We start from the raw sequence: 21,339 nt of genomic DNA, 5'->3' as shown, positions 1-21,339 counted from the left end.
TGTTGTTGTAGTTCCACTGTTTTTCGTAAAATCTATTTATTAAATTTAATTTGAAATATCAATTATGGTTGATATAAATTCATTTTTGAATGTCACTTTTAAGTATTGTTAATAATTTTCTCTTATTCTACTATGAATCAGTGTTGTGGTACTTGATTTATATCCTTAGCATGTAAAGTTACTTATTTCAAGTTTAATAGATTTTCCTCAACACATAAATTCTATTAAAATTCGTTGGATGACGTCAACGAATTAAATTTCAATAAAAACATTTAAATATTGATTCTCAAAAATGATAAAAGCAATTTTAACTGCATCCGGTTTTTCCAATGAAATATTGCATACAAGACCACGTTAGATGCAGAACTTCTATAATGAAAAATGCAATATTTATGGGCTATGACAGTGGGTGCCAGCTAAAGGCGATAGTATAAAAATATTAACTCTAAACAGTTTTGTAAATTTAATTACATAAAACTTTAAGATATAAGTTTGTTAATATTTATTTGTATGCTATATATAAATTGCTTGTTTGCATTATATATTTTAAGCTATTGGTAGTATATGTTGTTATTTATGTATTTTAAATTTAAGGTTGTTGTTGTTGCGGGTAAGCTTAACATTCTACAAATTCCTTATAAATTATTCAAACAGGTGAAATGAGCGACTATCTGTAGTCGTGAATGAGTGATTTTGAGAAGTAGGTTTAAATATGCATGAAACTAATGCCTCTTGATATGTATTACCGCAAAAATCACTACGTTGAAGAAGTAAGAAAGATTCATTAGACCTGATCTTACTTTATATTAAGATAGTAAATTTGATATTCTTGTGTCACTAAGAGTCTATTTCAATTGTGATACCTCTATTTTTTTTTCTTTTTTTTGGAAGTGATAGGGTTTCTGAGGGTCTATTTCAATTGTACTGCTTATATATCTTTATATTGATGAGTATATTATGAGTATGAGTAGTATTTGTTTATTGTGTTTGAATGATTGAATAAGAAAACTTAAAATAAGGATTTAGTCTATGAAATTTTTTTAATTTTTCAATCAGGGTGGGATGATTGAACATCTATTTTTGTTAGCAGTTTTTAATAGAAAAGGGCTATATAAATAAAAATAAAAAAAAACTATATAAACATAATATATCAATTTAATTTATATATTAATATAAATTCATAAATCTTTAGTAATAATAAGAATATATTTTTGATTAGTTCATATTTTTTATAGTTCATACTTTAATATTGAAGTTTATAATTGAAAGATTAGATCCAAATTATTCAACTAATTTCTATAAATTGAAAGTATTTTCTTATAGCCAACTTCCACTGTAAAGTCTGAACGTACTCACATACAATGTAATGCAATTTAAATGAAAACGATTGAAATTTCATGCATTGTGGTTGAATGCAATATAATTCAAAAATGACAAAGACCAAAGTACCAACAGCGAACTAAAATAAAGACTGCAGATAGAAAGAGTTGAAAGATAAAAAGAAGATGATATAAATATTGATTTTTGGACTTAAAAAACCGTTGGTGCTTTAGAATGTGCCCGCAGTCATTGTAGTGCCACTGACAATGTTAATATTGATAACTTTGATTACTGAACCGATTTTATTAACGATTTTAATTACGCGATGTTGGATGTTGGACTCCCATGTGATATGATATTAATTGCATTTTGAGTTTTTTTTTTTTGACTTTCCAATAGAATCATTAAAAGGATATTTGTGATAAATACTTGAATTAATTGGTTATGGAATTGAAAAATAAATTAAATTTTGGAAGGAATTATTAGGTGAAATTTACTGAAAAAAATAAATTGCCGTGTTGTTGAGATCCATATTAAGTTTTGATTAAGTAAAGTAAGAAAAAAGGTATATATTTTTACGTTTTTTTATAAAATATGTTAAATCAAATCTCTTTTTATTATTATACATATATATATGTAAATATATATATACATGTAAAAATCACTTTTATCATCCATAGTTTTACAGTCGATTTTGATCTGCTGTAGAATCTTTCTCCAGGTACACTTTTGCGGTATTCCATTTTGTGGTTGGTTTCAAATTAATGAACTAATAATATAGATTCCTATGCATTAAAAAGTGTCAATTAAATAAAAAATATACTATAGTTTCAAATTAATCTATAGAAAGACAGTACTTTTATCTGACATTTTCTTCTATAGAGATTGATGACTCTTTTTCTCATATATAATTAAATGTTACAATACATTATATATTACTAAATTGTATTTTTTATAATAAGCATTCTTACTGTATTTTAAAGCCTAAAGATCGTGACCATATTACGAGTTTTGGCTTCATTATCATTATTTAATATTAGAGTATGATAAGAGTCCAAGCTTCCTCGACAATACATCTCTCTGTCTATCTGTCGAGCTCTTACTTCATTACCATTATCTACCTTTATAGCATGATAAAGTTCCAGCTTTCACAACCATACATCTTCATATTTATCTGTCGAATGTCATAATCATTTATAGTAGATCATAGTTTTTGTTAAACCTGACATCACATCAAAAACTTAACATGACTTAGGTTGCTTGATCGTTTAGTATTTTCCTAAATTTTTTTGTGAATATTAGTATTCGGTGGACATAATTTACCATATGTAGTCATAGCACTTCTATAAATTTGAGTGACCATAAATACTTTTTGCATGCAAACTGTTCTGAGTTCTTTCTGTTCTAAAATTTTTAATATATATGGGAAGACTCAACGATATGTAGGCATATGTATGCAATCAAATCAAAAATTCTCATTGAGATACCCCGTAGAGCTATCGGTCTTTTGGTAGGTTTACTTACAGGTCACTGTAAACTAGAGAACCATGCTAGAAGATTGAGTCTTCCTTTCAATCAAATCTGTCGCAGCTGTGAAGAAGACGATGAGAGTGCCTCTCATATATTACGTTTTGCCTAGTTCATGCACGGCGGCGACTCAACACTTTAGGAGACCCCTTTTTTGAGAATCTTGATCAATTGCAAGACCGGATACTATATAGCATTTTAAGTTTCGCTAATGGTTCTAGGTGGTTTTAAACACCGAGTTTTTCCGGCATAACCTAATCTGACCTAAATACTTTTTATTGGTATTTATGGAAAAAATTAATAAAACCTTATTAGTATTATGACTTTAAATATTTTTCGTAATTGCTTAAGTTTAAAAAATATTTTTATCTTCCATGAAATGTGAATATTTCATGTAAATTTATTTATGTTTTATTTATACATTATACATATCATTTTACCATTAAAAATTTAAATTAGAAATATGCAAAATATATTTTTTTTTCACTTCATTGCATACATCTATCTACTCACAATCCTAATCCCATAAATCTTCTCGATACTTTTATTTATTCTTTGCGATTTCGCTTTTTATCTTTGTGTTGTGCTCTCACACGTCTCATTAATTTTCTGCTTTTTAACAGCAGCAGAGCATATAATTTAGTAAGCTTTTTCCGTTCTAATCCATTATTCTGTGGTGACATCTTAACATGGTTTGCGATACGTTCAAATTTCTTTGGCACTATATTTATGCAATCACCATGTAAGAACTTTGTTGAATTGCGCTGGTACTCTTATGTTAGGACGCAAGTAGCTGACTTCCATGGTACGAGTATTTTTTGGAAAAAATATAAAAATACTTGTATTAAAAAAATGTAAAAAAAGTGTCAATAAATTATAGGAACTGGAAAACTAAAAAGATTAAGAAAAAAATTTGAATAGAAGAAAATAAAATACGAAAAGTATAGAAATCAAAGATTTTTACGACATGGCACTAAGCAGACCTAAAGCTTTTTCCTTAAGGTCTGTTGAGAAACAGATCAAGGGGAAAGAATAGTGTATCAGAATAACAGCTTCAAATACTCGTAATGTAAAAGGAAAAGAACTGTTACCAAAATAGGCATTCGCAATACCCATTAAAAAACTTTTTATTCAGATCTTTTGTTAATATCATTCTTCGCCTCTCTACAAATTGTAGTACCTATATAGTATATAACTGCAAGTGATAGTAAGTAACTTTTATATTTTGGACACTCATGGTCGCAATGTTTTATTCTTCGAGATCCAGGACTTTGCTGTTTTTTCAATTGTATTCTATATTCTGAGTTTTGAAGATCAGTTAGTCCTTCGTACCTAACAAATATACAGGTGTGGATGGGCCTTCACTGAGCCTTTACTTAAATATATTACCACTAGAGAGAACCACAATTTAGTATTGAGCTCTTCAGTTGTTTTTTTTTTCTGCCTACATAATTACAACTGGGTAGACTGCACAGTTTCATTCTAAAAGAAGACTTTTTCTGTAGAAGCAGCTGTGTATATAGTTGAGTTTATATTTTTAGTGACCATTTTACTTAATAAACACTTATGTATTTAATAGAGATGTTTCGAAAAGTAGCGAAATATAACAACACAAATTTTTTTTATATTAAATTCAGAAAAAATCAAATTAATTGAAAATAATATAAAAAGAATTTTCGTTGTTGTATATCACTATTTTTCGAAAACTATGTTTTTTATATATTAACATTAAATCTATATCAGTACTGCCAACTAATATCATTCAAATCCAAATTGTAGTTGGTTGGATTTATAAATAGTTTTAAAGGTATCATCCATTTAAATTTGTTAGTCAACATCACACAAAAAAAGACTAAGAAAATTTGGACGTATATAGATAAATTAATCCATTTCGTCATATAGGTCCAAAATGAATATAGCACGTACAAAATACTGATGTCACAATCTGTTTTAATCTCTAATGCCGATTTTGCATTATCAGTTTATGTACAGCATCAATGTTTTTTGCCAGAACAACTATTTTTGTCTTTGAACGAATCTTTTTATGGTTGCAAATACCGTCAAAAGTAGAGCCAAGTTCATGTACATACTGTTATCTTCAGTACTTATATTTTAATTATAATGAAATAGATTTTTGTGCTTTCATTGGAGTAAGGCATTGTGTTCGCCCGTCATCAAATAGTAGCACCTCAGCATTTTAGATGAAGGGCAGAATATTACTTGTTTGGAATTTTCTATCGTAAGATAGGGACAGAAGCTCCTGTGTCAGTACTATCCCTCAAGTTCAAATAAGAATCGACGGGAAATGTGATCACTGATTTTATATGCTTCGTTGCAGAGAGGACATTCCATCTTTTTAGGCAGACCTATTTTGTTGAAATCGTAGCATAGGCTATGATAATCTATCAGATAACCTGTCAGTAGCTTGAGATATGTTTTTCTGAAGAGGAGGGACGTGTTATCATAGTTGAAATGGCCAAATCGCGCTTTAGCTTAGCTATTGCACTGAATAAAAAGAATATTTTATTTTTTTGCTAAAACACTGTGAACAATAGAAATGTCTAACTTGACTAAATTTTTCGCTACTTTACTAACAAAGGTACAGAGTTATAGGATCTCTTATATTTTTTTACTAAAACATCAAGTAATTTAATAAAAATAGCTCACAGAGATATATTAGAATCAATTTTATGTGCAGTTTATCTCTCCCGATAACTTATAGAACATCACATATGGCAATAGATTTTTCCGCATAATGTGTTATTATTTATATTGACACATGCCCTCTCATCCTAACTTAAGCTTATACTTTTTGTTTTGTAATTTATTTTCTTTTATTGCGATTTGTCATTTAAGAATAGACAATGAACAATATTTAAGAGTAATTCATTAAATATTTAAAATTTTTGTGGGCTTGAATGGACTGTGTTCAGTAGCACATCTGTCTGTTGAAGTCGGTCACGGATTAAAGTTCCAGTGGCGTTTCTTTGCGGAGACGTGTGAACTTTCTTCCTTCTGCTGTAATTCTACTAATAAAATGGTTAGAATAACCTTATCTTAAAATTTAAATTTTTAAAATTAGATCTTCCGTTTTTCTATATGAATACCATCTCATCATCGTAACCCCAAAAGTTATTGTATTTAATTCCGTTTTGATTGGGAAACATTTCCGATATACCTACATGTGTTCTGAATATTTATGGGAAGCTTTTTATTTTTAATGGAAAAATTACTTGATTTTTCGTATGAAAATATATCTTTCAATTTTGGTGTATTTCCTCTTCATTTTCAATTTTCAACTTTTCCTAGTTATCTCGTTTGTATTGCCTTTTTGTGCATTAATTTATCACATGAATGCGTCCTTAAATTCTCGTTAACACATAAAAAGAAAAATTCATAAATGGAATCCATAGAGGAAAAATTATTTACTGAACTTGGAGCCTTTTACGATTTTTCTTTTTCCTTGTCATTTTCTTTTTGACAACTCTGCCAAATTATCCTTATTTAATTTGTGTGTCCTTTGTTGTTGTCATTGCCGTGCAGGCGTTGTTCTGAGAAGCGTCTAATTAACATGCTTTGGTACCCAAAATGAATACATCATAAAAAATATATTTTACTGCGTATTCCTTCTTGACATAAATAAAGAAATCTGTAATTATAACAAATTAAAAACAACATCTTTTGAGAGCATCAAATTATGTTTCTGCATGTAATTGGCAGACAGATTTTTATTTACTTTTATCTTGTAAATACATATAAAGTATATAGAGGTTTATATTTTTACCCAGTTATGTGTTATGTATTTATGTAAGCAATATTTGTTATGAATGTAAAAAGCATCACTCATAGTTAAATTTTTTTATTGGCAGGATAAGCTTTTGTTCTCATTAATATTGGCGATTAACATACTCAAGGTGGAGGGAAAAATCGATAATGCCGAATGGATGTTTCTACTGACGGGTGGAATAGGTCTTGGTAATCCTTATCCAAATCCAGCAAAATGGTTAGGTGTTAACAATTGGGACGAAATTTGCCGTTTATCAGATTTTCATCATTTCAAAGGGATACGCGAACATATTCAAAAAGACCTGGCTGATTGGAAATTATTTTTTGATTCAAAAGAGCCGCACGATAATAAAAACATACCGAAACCTTGGAGTGACAAATTGAGCTTGTTCCAAAAATTATTAGTGTTGCGTGTTTTTCGTCCTGACAAATTGGTACCGGCAGTTATGAAATTTGTAGCTGGTAATTATAAGGATTTTATTTTGATTCTGTGCAAAAAATATAATGGTATAAATTAAAATTTTTATTTTAGCGGAACTTGGTCCTAAATTTACCGATCCTCCACCTTTTGATTTAGTTTCTTCGTACGCTGATTCACATTGTTGTGTACCTTTGATTTTTGTTTTAACTCCTGGTTCAGATCCAACAGCAACCTTATTGAAATTTGCTGATGAACAAGGTTTCGGAACAAATCGTCTATTCTCGCTATCACTTGGTCAAGGGCAGGGTCCGATTGCTATAAAAATGATCGATGAAGGTATAAAATTAGGAAATTGGGTTGTTTTACAGAATTGCCATTTGGCTAAAAGTTTTATGCCCATGCTTGAGAAAATATGTGAAGGTATGGTCTTGGATACTACGCATCCTGATTTTCGTCTGTGGCTTACTTCATATCCAGCCGATCATTTTCCAGTTGTTGTACTACAAAACGGTATAAAAATGACTAATGAACCACCCAAAGGCTTACGATCAAATATTGTACGGTCAATGTTAAGCGATCCGATAAGTGATCCTGAATGGTATGAATCATGTCGACAATCCCAAACTTTTAAGCAGTTGATATACTCGCTCTGCTTTTTTCATGCTGTTATACAAGAACGCCGATATTTTGGTCCAATTGGATGGAATATTCCATATGAATTTAATGAAACTGATTTACGCATTAGTTTAATGCAGTTGAAGATGTTTTTGGATCAGTATGAAGGTGTTAATTATGATGCTCTGCGTTATTTAACTGGTGAATGTAATTATGGCGGACGTGTAACTGATGATTGGGATAGACGTACATTAAAAACAATTTTAAACATATATTATAGTCCGGAAGTGGTCGATATTGAAAATGTACATTACTTTGATGAGTCGCATTTCTATTACGTACCGGTATTCAAGGAAATAGAAAATTATATGAATTTCACAAAAGAATTGCCACAACAAACCGCGCCAGCGATATTTGGTTTCCATGCCAATGCAGATATTATGAAAGATCAACATGAAACTGATATGTTGCTTGCCCATACCCTACTGACACAGGTTAGTATAAAATTTAGTACTGGAAATATTAGAGTAGGTAGAGATATGTGAAGAATTTATAACTTATATTAATTATAAAGACGATCTGGCCCGTTGTCAAAATATATGGTAGTTTAGTTATTTAAATAATATTTCAGTAGTTCTAATAATGCAAAATTTGAATGAAGTAGTGGTTTTCTTGCATTTTGTTGTCAATATGCATAGTATATATAGACTACTTTCTGTTATTTTTCCATATGTACTGCATTTACTGCCATACAGTGAAGAATTGAGCTAAATAAATTGTATTTCGAAATAGAGATAGGGTTGTATGTACATATAATTGGGTGAGTGAATAAATGATTGAATCCATTATGATGGATTATTTTACATCATTCACATAAAGAGAAAGAAGACGGGGCTAATATGAGTGTTAATGTAGTTTATTTAACTTAAAATAGCCTAAAATCCTTTATTAATTTTATATAAACTAATTATTTTATAAAATATTTTTTAAATATCAATCACATATAAATTAGGATCGTGTGGTAAGTGAGAAACTCATAAACAATAAATATTATAAATTATATAATAATATATTTAAAATTACTTTAATTACATACCTATAAAAGGATTTATATGAGAAGCGCGTAAGTTGGTTCATTCTGTTAATTTAAAACAAAAAATTAATATAAAAGTATTTTTTTTAATTTCTTTCCAAAAGTTATTACAAAAATCCCTAAAAGTTCATGCAGAAAATTTATCCAAACGCTTTCCTGAAAATCTCCTTTTACCCTCCTTTCCTTCATATCCTAATATCCTTTCTCTTTATTACAAGGATACAAGTCAAGGTGGTCAAGAAGAGAGTGGAGGTGGAAAACCGCTAACTCCCGAAGATATGGTCATTAATGTAGCTACAGATATTTTAGCAAAATTGCCTAAAGCTTTTGATCGTGAAGCTGCTATTACTAAGTACCCTACGATCTATCATCAAAGTATGAATACTGTGCTTGTGCAGGAGATGACACGTTTCAATGTGCTACTGAATACTATACGTAATAGTTTGGTTACTTTACGCAAGGCTATTAAAGGTAAGTTAAATATGAAACACTATATAGAGGGCACCGACAGTTACATTAATTCTTTGAGCTAGAAAAATGATCGATTTCAAAGAACATATTTTGTAATTATTGTACTCATATAGTGATATATATATAAGTTTTATGTCAGTCTATAGTATGTTAATATAAATTAACTAAAAAATATTGAAAAAAATGCAATATTTTTTTTGATTTCATTTCCAAGATTATGTGTGTATTATGTTGAAGCTATTTGAGGCAGTGCACTTGAGCACTTTTACACTTTTTTAACTCGAGGTATTTTCAAAACCGCTCTTTATACCTTGACTGGATTATTGTTTATCACTACATCAAACTAAGCAATAATTGACCACAGATCTATATACCTCCTCGAGGAGCCTCTAACAATTCTGAGATTTGATAACGCGGTATTGGTAAGTCTGTCAGTTTTCGCAAATAATTGCAGGGCTCTATCCTTTATGTATTTTCTGATGGGATCAATCTTGAGGTCCCTGAGGATGTTATGCGTCCTAATGTACCATGGCACTTTAAAAAGTCTTCTCAGAGCCTGGCTTTGTGCAATTTCTAGCTGGCGGATTAACTGTTAAGCGGAAAGCTTAAGCTTAATTCAATGCTAATTGCTCTAAAGAGTAAAGTAACAGTTAGAATTGTTATTACTTGAACTGAAATGAAGTGATATCATTTCAAACAACCTTTAAGTGAACTGAAGTAAAGAAAAATAAACTAAACTCTTTTAAAAACAGACTTTCTGTTATGTTCAACAAAGAAAAACCTACTTAACTCAATTCAGAGCTAATATAATATACTTGAACTATTGATTATTGAAATTAATAATGAGATTGGAAAAAATTTTAAATATTGGTTCCAGAATTTATATTTTATTTACTGTTATTCATAGTTTTTAATTTTTTATCATTATTTTTATTTTCATCATTTTCTTCATCAATATATTAATCAAAGTCATCATTTAGTTCACTTATTGTTAAAGAATTTTCTGTATTATGATCTTCTAATATATCCACATAATCAAGCAATATCTCATCTAAGATACAACCACATATGTAATAGGATTCTTGTTGAAACTCTATTTGTGGTATTAAATTGTCATATAATATTCCCTTGACAATTACTCCGGCCTCTTCAAAATTTTTAACATCTACTGAGTCTTGAGTTTCTTCAGTATTTTCGCCTATATTAAATATTTCTAATTGTTGCATAAATTGTGTAATATTTATATTTTCTATTTTAATATTATTAATGGCATTAAATTCTTTAAACTTGATGTCTGCAGTGCTATTCCTCAATTCATGCATTTTAGTCATGATATCAGACAAAGTTTTATTATCGCAATCCATTAGCAGAGCAACCAATTCCTCACTAGGACTATCTGAAAATAGTGTGGCTAAAGTTTGCTTGTATGCTTCTGGTAATATATCGTAAGGCTCCTGCTCCAATTTATGACTTGAGGCTGTGGTAAGTGTATCACTTTGCACTTCATTTTCTTCTTCGTCTTCTGATTCTTCTATCTCATCAGTGACGTTGATGTTTTCTAATATATTGTGAGGTTCTTCTGTGTTTTGTAGAAACTGCTTTGTAAATTGATATTTCGGTATAAGTAATTTTTTGCTGGACTCAACTCTCAAGACCTGTAGTAGAAAGAAGTTTTTTGTTACAAAATTTCTTGCTTTTGCATTTAACTTACCTTCAAGCTTTCATATAATTTTTGTAAATTTTTATCTGTACAAAAATTTTGTTCTATTTCTCTTAAACGTTCCTTGGGTTTTGACCAACGTTTCACTTTCGCAAATGGACAAACAAAGTCTTTCATATTTAATATCTGCATTTCGAAATCAGTGTTACTTGGTTCTATTTGCTTTCTTTGTTTAATTCCATTAGTTTTAAGTATAGTATTCTTTGATCCGACACGATGATCTGTTTTATCTTTGAATATTTTTGAGCTTTTCTCTATGCGTCTCAGTTCTCGTTGATATTGTATGCGATTTTTTTGTACAAATTTTTGTAGTTCTACTTTTTCCATTTCGAAACGCATTTGTATACGTTTATCAGCGTTTTCTCTAAATGCATTGGAACGTCTATTCATACATTGAACTACATAATTTAGTCGTAACTCTTGTTCATCCAGCAGATCAGCTTCACGTTCCATTGTGCGTTCCCAACCAAATAACTTATAAAGTCGTCTATGTTGCCTTGAGAGTTGCACCATTTTAGTAGCGACTGAAGTTTTGAGTACATATTGTTGACAATTTTCTGCATATTGCCAACGTCTACGAGCGCGTTCAAGTTTTTCAACCTCCTTGACCCCAGGATGGTCGCTAATTGTTAGCTCAGTAGCCATTTTAAATAATTCATTTTTGTGTAAATCAGTTATTTTATCGGGAGCGATTGTCACTAAATACGGTAAAGTTTGAGCAGATGATTCACTATTGTTAAATATAAAAAAATCAAATTACTTTTTATTGATGATATTTTTTCTATATATTCTACATATTAGGTTAGGTTATACAGGCGATCCTAGGGGGATCCATAAGCCCATTGTGCTACCGTATTATTAAAAAACCCAAGGGTTAAAACCATCTAGAACCTTTGGCAAAGTTTATGATGCTATTTAAAGGGAGGTTCTGAAGTTCGACAAGATTCTCAAAGAAGAAAGCCCCTAAAATGTTAAGGCGGCGACGTGCATATGCCGAACAGAAGCAAAGCAGGTGGGAGGTGCGTTCATCATTCTCAACAAAACTGCGGCAGATATGGTTGAAAGGGAGATTTAGTCTCCTAACATGGTTAGCTAGAATACAATGGTCTGTAAGTAAACCTATTGCATGACTGATATCTCTACGGGAAATCTATATGAGAGAGTTCGATTTTCTTCTATTTGTGTGTGCCCAAAGTTCATACAGTTGTCTACATATCGTAAAGTCTTCCCATCTTTTATTGAAAAGTTCAGCACAGAAAGAACTCAATACCAATTTGCATGATGTCAACGATATGCACAGATTGTTTAGGTGTTCCGAGTGGTTTTCTGAAGCACCCCTTCTGGGTACCTCGTCTACTTTGCAATTATCGAAAATAATACACTACACAAAAATATCAAAGATCTTTGCTTGTTTAATAAAATTATTTCCAGCAATGATGTGTTCTTAAAGAAACGAAGAAAATCATATAATGAGGTAGGGAAATGTAATTTGGCTTGATGATTTATTTTCAGTCGATATATTGTGTTAAGAAATTCCAAAAAAAATTTGCTTTTTGTCAATATCTTGAAATCCTTATAATCGAAAACCTTATCTGTTATATTTTTTTTATATTTTATTGAAAATCGTTTAACTTAATCTTCAAATGTTTTTCTATTTAAGTTGGAATATTATGAGTTTTAAAAATTAATTTTTTTATTATACGGTTTTTAAATAAAAATCATTATCAATTATTTTTCTACCTTCTTCTATATCAATTTTATATTATCTTCGAAATATATCCTGTTAAAAATATTGTATAATTTTTATATATCTTCTTACAAAAATAGTTTTTTATAGAGAGCAGTTTATTACTTTTACTACAATCACCGTTGAATGTATGAGGAGGCAATCCGTCGAAGTGGTACTTAGTTAGGTTTTAGGAAGTCAGTTAATTTTAATTAAAATTAAAATTAAAAAAAATTTTTAAACTATAAAAATGAATGTATTGTGACTGTTAAAGATATAATTTTTTTTTTAATTTCTGAAATTATCTGAAAGCTATGAGTATTTCTGAAGTATATTACAAATTACCGAATTATTTATTGGTTTAAAATTGAAGTGTGATAAGCTCTAATTTGGTTTATTTTAATAAGTCAATAAATATATATTATAAATAAATACTTGTTTTTTGAAAAGAAATTAACTTTCTGCACAAAAGTATACTGGAAAAGTATTGTGTAATATAAAAATACACTAATTTCGAAGCAGTGCTTGGCTATATATTTACTTAAATAGCAGGAATAAATTTTATGTCTTAGAGCAGCTTCGTATCTTTAAGTAAACGTCTGTTTTACTACATGTTTTTGTAAGTAGCTTCTTATTAAAAAATTAAATTCCAACAAACGCTCAACTAAGTGATCCCATCACTGTAAGTATCATTAAAATTTATATTATGAGTTAAGCATCCTTTCCTCTACGTTGATAATTTTTATTATTTATAAATCTCTTATCTTAATGATTTATTAAGCACTCCAAACTTTAACTTGCAGCCCGACAATTTCACTGTCGGAACACGGTAATCTATATAAATAATATATATTAAAAATTCACTCAGCTTACTTCCTTATGACATTCCGCCTACGTAGTCGCAGAGTGGCGGCAAATCAGCGATACAAAATCATATTCATTAGCTATTTTACTCATTTATAATTCAGCAAACTGAACGTACTTTACGCTTATTAACTTTTTGCGTTTTACTCTTCATATCACTTCCTATCTGCAGCCAAACATCCTTTCATTACAATTTTTTGTCCATTTTCCTACAGATTTTCCCAACCGTAGGTTGGAGACTTTAATGGACTTTATGTCAATGAAATGAAATTTTAAAGTACTTTAACTGTTTGCTACATTAAGGGTGCTCTGTCTTTCGTGACAAGTGTGTACAGTGGTGGGGTGGGATGAAATAGCTTAAGAGTTGTTATTAGTTTTTACACTGCATAAAATTGTCTAAATAGAAATACATTGAAATAAATTTTCTAAAGCGTTTACACATAGTCAACATTGAAAAACTCAATTTTAAATGAACATTTTTTTCAAGTGTATAAGTTACACTACGCATATCCACCCTCGAGTATTGTTGTTGGCGCAACTGACGAAAGAATTTTTTTTAAATCAAAATATTATCAGAGAAAGTACACATTAATTCACCACCTTCGCCATAACAAAAAGTTAACTTAACCATCTTTTAATTTAATCAACTCGAGATGCACAATATATCAGACAATACCGTACCACATCGCATCATAAAGTTCTATTTACTGCGAGTAGTTAGAGTATAAAATACGAGTATACAGTATAGAAATGCCATACTTACCGATATACCGACTGAGTGCCACGTGTGCACATCTTCCTCTTCAGTTTTTTCGGTTCTTCCTCTTCTTCTGGTATATACTGGGACGGAACAGTAGCGACGACAGTAGCAAAGCCGGCAGGAATTCTTGTACATTGTTGTTTATGCTGAAGTCGAGAATTGGTTAATTGTATAGGACGAGATTTCGATTGATGGAACATGCTTGCAACGCTTTCTTCTTCTGGTTGTTTGTCAACTTGTCAACATCAAATTTGACTTCAGTATCAACAGCACCTGTTGAAAAATTTTATAGAAATTTAATTAAAATAAAATTCAATTAAATTTTTGGTTGCAACAAAATTTCACGAAGACGACGTGCAAATTAAGGAGAATACAAGCATGTGAAGCTCGACAAAAACAGAATGGAATCTTTTTCGAAAAAAGAGGGAATTACGTGATGAAAAATTGTGAAGTTTATGGAAACAGAAAGAAACTATTTCCGTTCACCAATGGTGTTCTTTGTTTGAAATTTTATGCGAGTATATGTTGAAGCTTTCACGTTTTATTATAAGCAACCTCAAATTAGATTAATTCCAGAAATTTTTAGGCTATTGAAAACATTTCGTAGAATAATCATTTTAAAAGCGACTGCCACTGCTTCCATTAATAATGCAAAATTTTAAATCGAATTGTTTTTTGATTGTTGAAATATCAATAAAAAAAAATGGATAGATTTTTCTTCATACCCCTGATATCGGCCATCGACATGGATAACAACATAAAAATAAACTGTATGAAGTTGATATTTTGGTGGTCCATTTGAGTTAAGCCATAGATAACCTGTATTAAAAATTGACCAAAATCACGCTTAAGTCTAATACAGACTGGTAGCTTAAACATAAATTTCTTTTTCTACATTATATATATCTTTTATTTCCAATAACATTGAATTATTAATCGTTTTAGATTACAGTGTTATAAATACAATATTAAATGTCCATTAAATAAAATTTACGATTAATATAAATAAATTCCAGACAGTCACTTAGCTAGGGTAGGGGGTCAAGAGCGCCCCTAGAGTTTTAGGAATTTATAATTCTCATTGTGTTCATACTAAGTACTGTGCCGACTAAATTTGAGAATTTTTAATTCTCATTAGGTTGATATTAAAATAGTAAATTGCAGTTGTATGAGATGTTAGAGTATTTAATCCAATCACTGAAATTTGATTTCGCTCATTTTTGATAATAATTTGTATATTAAAATAAAATTAGAAAATATGTCGATTAAGCTTTGTTTAATGCTATTATAAACTTATATGATTATGCATCTATCCGTAAAGATGTATAAAAAGTTGACATAACTTTATATAACATAATTAAAAATGATATAATTTATATAAAATTTTTAATAAATTTAATGTTGTTTATTTAACACATTGCTAGTAATGTGTATTTGTTACATATAAGAGTTTATAATTTTCACCAATTCTATATTAATAAGTTGGTGGAAACTATAGACGATATAAGAAAGTTTAATATAATACTGACATAAAAAGAGATTTTAGATATATTCCAGTCTTTGATGAACCTTTAATGAACCTTAAAAAAATATATCAGTAACTTTAGATACTGATGCCCGAGTCATCGATGGCGAACTTATAGTACGACATCGAGATATATAACAACTTCTGTGATTCTGTGACATCTGTGAACCTTTAATTTTTTAAACGGAACATTGTTTTAACCGCAGAATTGTTTTGATCGCAAATCTGGCTTTGTTTCTGGTGTTACCGACGATCTGGTGCTACGTCGGTGCCCACTTAAGATAGTTTTTACTATAGAGTTAAAACTCTCTTGAACGAGTAGAGAAATAAATGGATGATGACTAACCGTACATACATATAAAGTTATATAAAGTTATCATATAAAAAGTTCTATTAAACAGACAATTCTTTTAACCGCAGCATTCGTTGGTGTTAAGAGAGCTTAAGAGAGCTTGTACTGTGTAGAATAAGCATGGTTCTTATGGATGTTGTTATGTAAATCTGATGCAAATCTCTTTTAACCGTGGTACGTTGCTAGTCTCCAGTTATTATTTTTCATATAAAGAATGGTTTTTTGAATTGACAATTGACCGCAGAATTGTCTGGTGTTTCGTCGGTGTTCGTTCAAGAGAGTTTTCACTGTATCATTATTCTTTTTTTCTTTATTTTTATATAAGATTTATGATATATTTTAAATTACATTCAAGCTCTTCGGCTGCATGAGAAAAGAACACTTGTTATAAAAGTAGTTTAAACAGTTGCAGTTAAATTGTGAGTGCACAGTTTTATAGCATTTAATAGAAATTTCCAGCCAATTTATGAGTAATAATTTTAAATATAAAATATGTGAAAAACAATTTTCGTAGAAAAATTATTTATTACTTGTATGTGAACTGCTCATTTTTTTTTTTTTTTTTTTTTTTTTTTTTTTTTTTTTTAAATACAATTCATAAAAGAGTATTCATTTTTCATTTGCACTTCTTTACTTTTGTTTTACTATATATTATATTTTTTTTAATAGAGTTTACGAATTTTCATAACCATTTTTTACTACGGGAGCATGTGTATATCGCGCATAAGCACTTAATATTATGTTTTTCTATGATGTACGTCCTGTTCGGGTTATACGTACCTACGTGGGGATGCATTAACAGCTTACGTTGACAGTTTTCACAATTTTACGTATTTTTATGTATTTTTACGTATTTTTTATACTCTGCAGATTTGTTGCGATTGGATTATAGTTGTGCCACATCAGCTAAAAGGACTACAGAGACTGATTTTTCATTTCTCTGTTTTTTTTTTGTTTTGAGATGTTTTATTGTTAAACATTTTTTTTATTTTGTTCTCTTTTTATTATATTCACATTAATATATAAATATATATATTTTTGTTTTTTATTTCCGTGCTCTTCTGTAGGACTTGTCGTAATGTCTGCTCCCATGGAAGCAGTTTACAAATCGGTATTGATAGCAAAAATACCGCAGATGTGGGCTAGTAAATCCTATCCGAGCTTAAAGCCACTTGGCAGTTATGTCGGTGATTTTCTGCAACGTTTGGAGTTTTTACAGGTAAGTATTTCAACTGTCTAAGTAATGTTATGTATAGGAATTTGTATATATATGTAACGTGATTATATCCTATTATATCCTAGCAACGTATAAATAACAATAATAAACATTTTTTTAGCGTGAGATACACGCTAGCAAACGTATTTATTCGAAAAACGGTTACTAGTCGATATAGCGAAAGATTTATTTTTAATGCCGAAAATATTTCTTTGTGGTATAGCACGAGTAAATGTATTTTAAAATGATTACATTTCTATTTATTAAATAATTAATATGAAACAGATTAAAAACAGCTTAATGTAGAAATTTTAATTTGTATTATTAAAGTGAAATTTTGTAGACTTTTTGAGTTTTTGCTTTTCAATCCCCTCTATATATTATATTCGTTCTACGTTTTTAACTTAAAAAAATCAACAAATTAATTCATATATATAATATAGAAATATAATATATAATATAAAGAGTAATTCATTTGAAAGTATATTAAATTTGGAAAAAAATCTGCTCAAGAATTAAAAAAACTCGTAAGGTAAGACTACGATTTCTTTATTAATAGATATAGGCAGACCAATTTTACTTGAAACAAACCATAGTTATAACTTCAATACCTTATAAATACCTTGTATAGAGGTCTAGCGTAGTTGTCGATTTATTAATTTGCTATAAAATGCGACAGTCAAATCAGATCATTATAATAGAATTGCTTCCAGTAGGGCTTCTTATACATAGGTATATAGAACTATAACTCATTGAACCAATTTTTTGACGCTATGAAAAGCTTTGGTAGTGAAATACTGGGAATATGTGACATATTCTCCAATTTGAGCATTTGAGTAATGTTTTGAAATGAAATTGAAAAATTGTTTGATGGTGTCTTTCTTTTACTTATCACAGTAGCTTCTCATCGAGTCTCATGTGGAAACATTATTCCTAGATTTCGGCGTTAATCTATTTTATTAAGAAAGATATAACTTATCTATGAGTTTGAACGACGATAAGGAAATACGAATTAGTTATTTTTCTTTTAGTAGTAATTTCTTAATTGGTCAGCTTACAGTTTTCTTTTAGATTGCTGTGCCCGGCTTATGGATTTAAGAGATTTATGGATTTTGATGACCATCTTTAAACTTGAAATTTCTACTCTTAAATATGCTTCGATTTTATATTTGTATTTTTATTTATTTGCATTTATTAGAATTGTTTAATTGGCTTATAAAAAGTGTAGACGCATTGAAATATATTTGTAGATCAGAATGGAGATGATTTTGAACGAACACAAAATATTCAGAGATGGGTAAACATTATTAATTGATTTACAAATACTAAAGGCTTTCGATTAAACTATTTTCTTATTTTTGAGGAATAGTTGCCAAAAGCATATTATGTTTATAATATAACAAATATAATATAAGTCATTAGTTTTACACATTACGAGTTAGGCGTTGGAGTATCTTTGGTGGATTTTCTTTAGTCTCTATCGCTGGCTTTGTATTGTTTAATATTTTATAATAAAAGCTTTTATCTAAATTTTCTTATTTTAATTATTTTAATCATTTTATTGTATTTTTTAAGCAGACATTAACTCCAGTTATGTCTTTTACTATATAAATTATAAATCATTTCTAGTATTTTAAAGCCATTTTCTAGTGTTTAAAGTTGAATTGTACATGGTTTTAATCATATTTTTTTATTTATGTATAAAACTTAAGTAAAAAATTTTTATGTGATAAAAAGCATATTAAACTAATAACTAACTAAAGTAGGTACATATAGTTAAAGTATATTTAACCATAAATATTTCAACCAAAAATCGATCCAAGAATTCAAAGCAAAACCCAATTTTAATTTTATTTTGTAAAAAAAATTAATTTTTTTACTTATTTTCATTTATTTCTTATTTTTTTTTATTAGAAATGGTACGACCATGGACCTCCGAGCAGTTTTTGGTTATCAGGTTTCTTTTTCACACAAGCTTTCCTCACTGGTGCTCAACAGAATTACGCACGTAAGTATGTGATACCAATAGATTTATTATGTTTCGATTATGAGGTATTGCGCAAAGAGGAAGAAGATATGGTTGGAGTGCCAGCACCTGCTGATGGTGTGTTTGTATATGGCATATTTTTGGAGGGTGCTTGCTGGGATCGTAAAAATAATTTCTTAGCTGAATCTCATCCACGTGAACTATTTGACAGAGTGCCAGTTATTTGGATGAAACCGCTGAAACGTGATGACCTAATTGAGAAACATACTTATGTCTGTCCATTGTATAAAACGGCTGAACGACGTGGTGTGCTATCCACAACTGGACACAGTACAAATTTCGTAGTGGCCATGCTACTACTGTGTAATCCCAAAACGAAAACTTCACATTGGATTGAACGTGGCACGGCATTGCTCTGTCAGTTAAGTTTCTAAATTCTTATAAAGCATATAATAAATACAAAAAATGCTTAAATTTATTTTTGAAATTGTTTATGGTATATTGCCATGGTTTTGTGTTTATATTCTTTAACAAATTTATAATAGAATTTAATAAAAAAAAATTTTTTTTTGTGCAAAAACGTAAAAAATATGTGTTACAAAAATCCAGCTTAAGTATTTTAAATGAAAAATTATAAAATCCTTACTTTTACTTGTTTTTATATCTCGTGGGATCAAAAAGGATTTTTATACCGAAAACTCATCAATTTTAATTTAAATAATTTTATTTCCTTCTGCCGTTGATAAAAACAAAAGAAAACGGAAAATGGTAAAATGGTATAAATGTATATATAAATATATATATATATAAATATATATATATATTTTTGGTATATGTAGCGCTTTGTTATTTAGATAAGATGGTTTATAAATAACAGAAATTGCATGCAGGAATGAATGGAATGCACGACCCTTCCTTTTTATACTAGGTTTTTGCTTATGTGGTTTACATTTTGCAAATTTTAGGCACCGAGGCGGAAGAATGAATGTGTTTAATTGTGTCACTCATGCTGGGAGGCATAGCTTAGCATAACCGAGAGGTTGAAAATTGCTCCAATGAATCAAAGCAATAGATTTAGATTTTATATATAAAAGCATAAATAACTAAAAGGAACAGAATTCGGTATAAAAATAATTGTTCTATACTAAAAATCTTCTACAGCATTTTCTTTCGTGAAGGCATGATATGCCTATCAGGTGATGATGGAATTTTTAAAGCTTTCAAAATAATAAACATCAACTACTTATCTAGTAAAAAATTCAACTTTAAACCACTTAAAAAATAATAAAATAAGACTATAGAGACTGAAGCACTTCGATGTTAGTAAATAGTTTAAATTAAATAGAGTGAAACATAGTAGATTAAAAATGTCTTTATCGAAAAGACAAAAAGCGTAAGCATAACTTTGGATAACGATATACTTGACCAGAGAACATAAGGGTCAAAAAATTGGCTTGTAATATAACTAAATGTTCTATAATCATTAATAAAGGATAGTGAGGTGTGAAAAATAAAATTCTGCTTTAGGAGGAAATAATTTCATCTAAACTACTTTATAATTGTGTATCTTATGGCAACGAACAAAAGTATGTATATCGAAGACAGTGGGCTGAAATTGTTTGATTGATGGGTGCTCACACATAGTCAGAATTTGACTCTCTTAAATCAAGTGCACTTTATAATATTTTCGTCAGGAGGATAACCTGGGCTTCAAATACACCTCTATAAGTTCACCTGAATAGCTGATTATACTGATTCAATAGAGTTCGGACTACAGTGGATTACCCTACTAGAAACCATTAAGTTAAGCTGCTTTAGATACGAACTTACGTTTCATTAAGTAAAAAAGAAAAGGAATACTATGAACCACTCAAAGTGGTAGATATTCATATCACTAATAAGATCCCTACTTTCAGGCCCCGGAACTGCTTCAGATGATTAATCTTGCGCTTCAAC

The 21,339-nt window shown here is 29.5% G+C and overlaps 1 protein-coding gene across 1 annotated transcript in view; it reads left to right on the top strand.

Moving 5' to 3' along the window:
• The window catches only part of LOC119662091 (dynein heavy chain 7, axonemal), a 48,920-nt gene extending 29,075 nt beyond the window's left edge, over nt 1–19,845 (top strand). The window contains exons 29-33 of the mRNA XM_038071641.1: nt 6,717–7,095; nt 7,166–8,163; nt 8,981–9,233; nt 17,248–17,399; nt 19,311–19,845. Of these exons, the coding sequence (XP_037927569.1) occupies nt 6,717–7,095; nt 7,166–8,163; nt 8,981–9,233; nt 17,248–17,399; nt 19,311–19,817 (2,289 nt within the window). The 3' untranslated portion in view covers nt 19,818–19,845. The remainder of the gene's footprint in view (nt 1–6,716; nt 7,096–7,165; nt 8,164–8,980; nt 9,234–17,247; nt 17,400–19,310) is intronic.
• The last annotated feature ends 1,494 nt before the right edge of the window (nt 19,846–21,339 follow it).

Source organism: Teleopsis dalmanni, chromosome X (assembly GCF_002237135.1).
Source record: "Teleopsis dalmanni isolate 2A chromosome X, ASM223713v2, whole genome shotgun sequence".
NCBI classification, from domain to species: domain Eukaryota; kingdom Metazoa; phylum Arthropoda; class Insecta; order Diptera; family Diopsidae; genus Teleopsis; species Teleopsis dalmanni.
The sequence above is the reverse complement of the archived record's forward strand: the minus strand, read 5'-3'. Positions and strand labels throughout refer to the sequence as shown.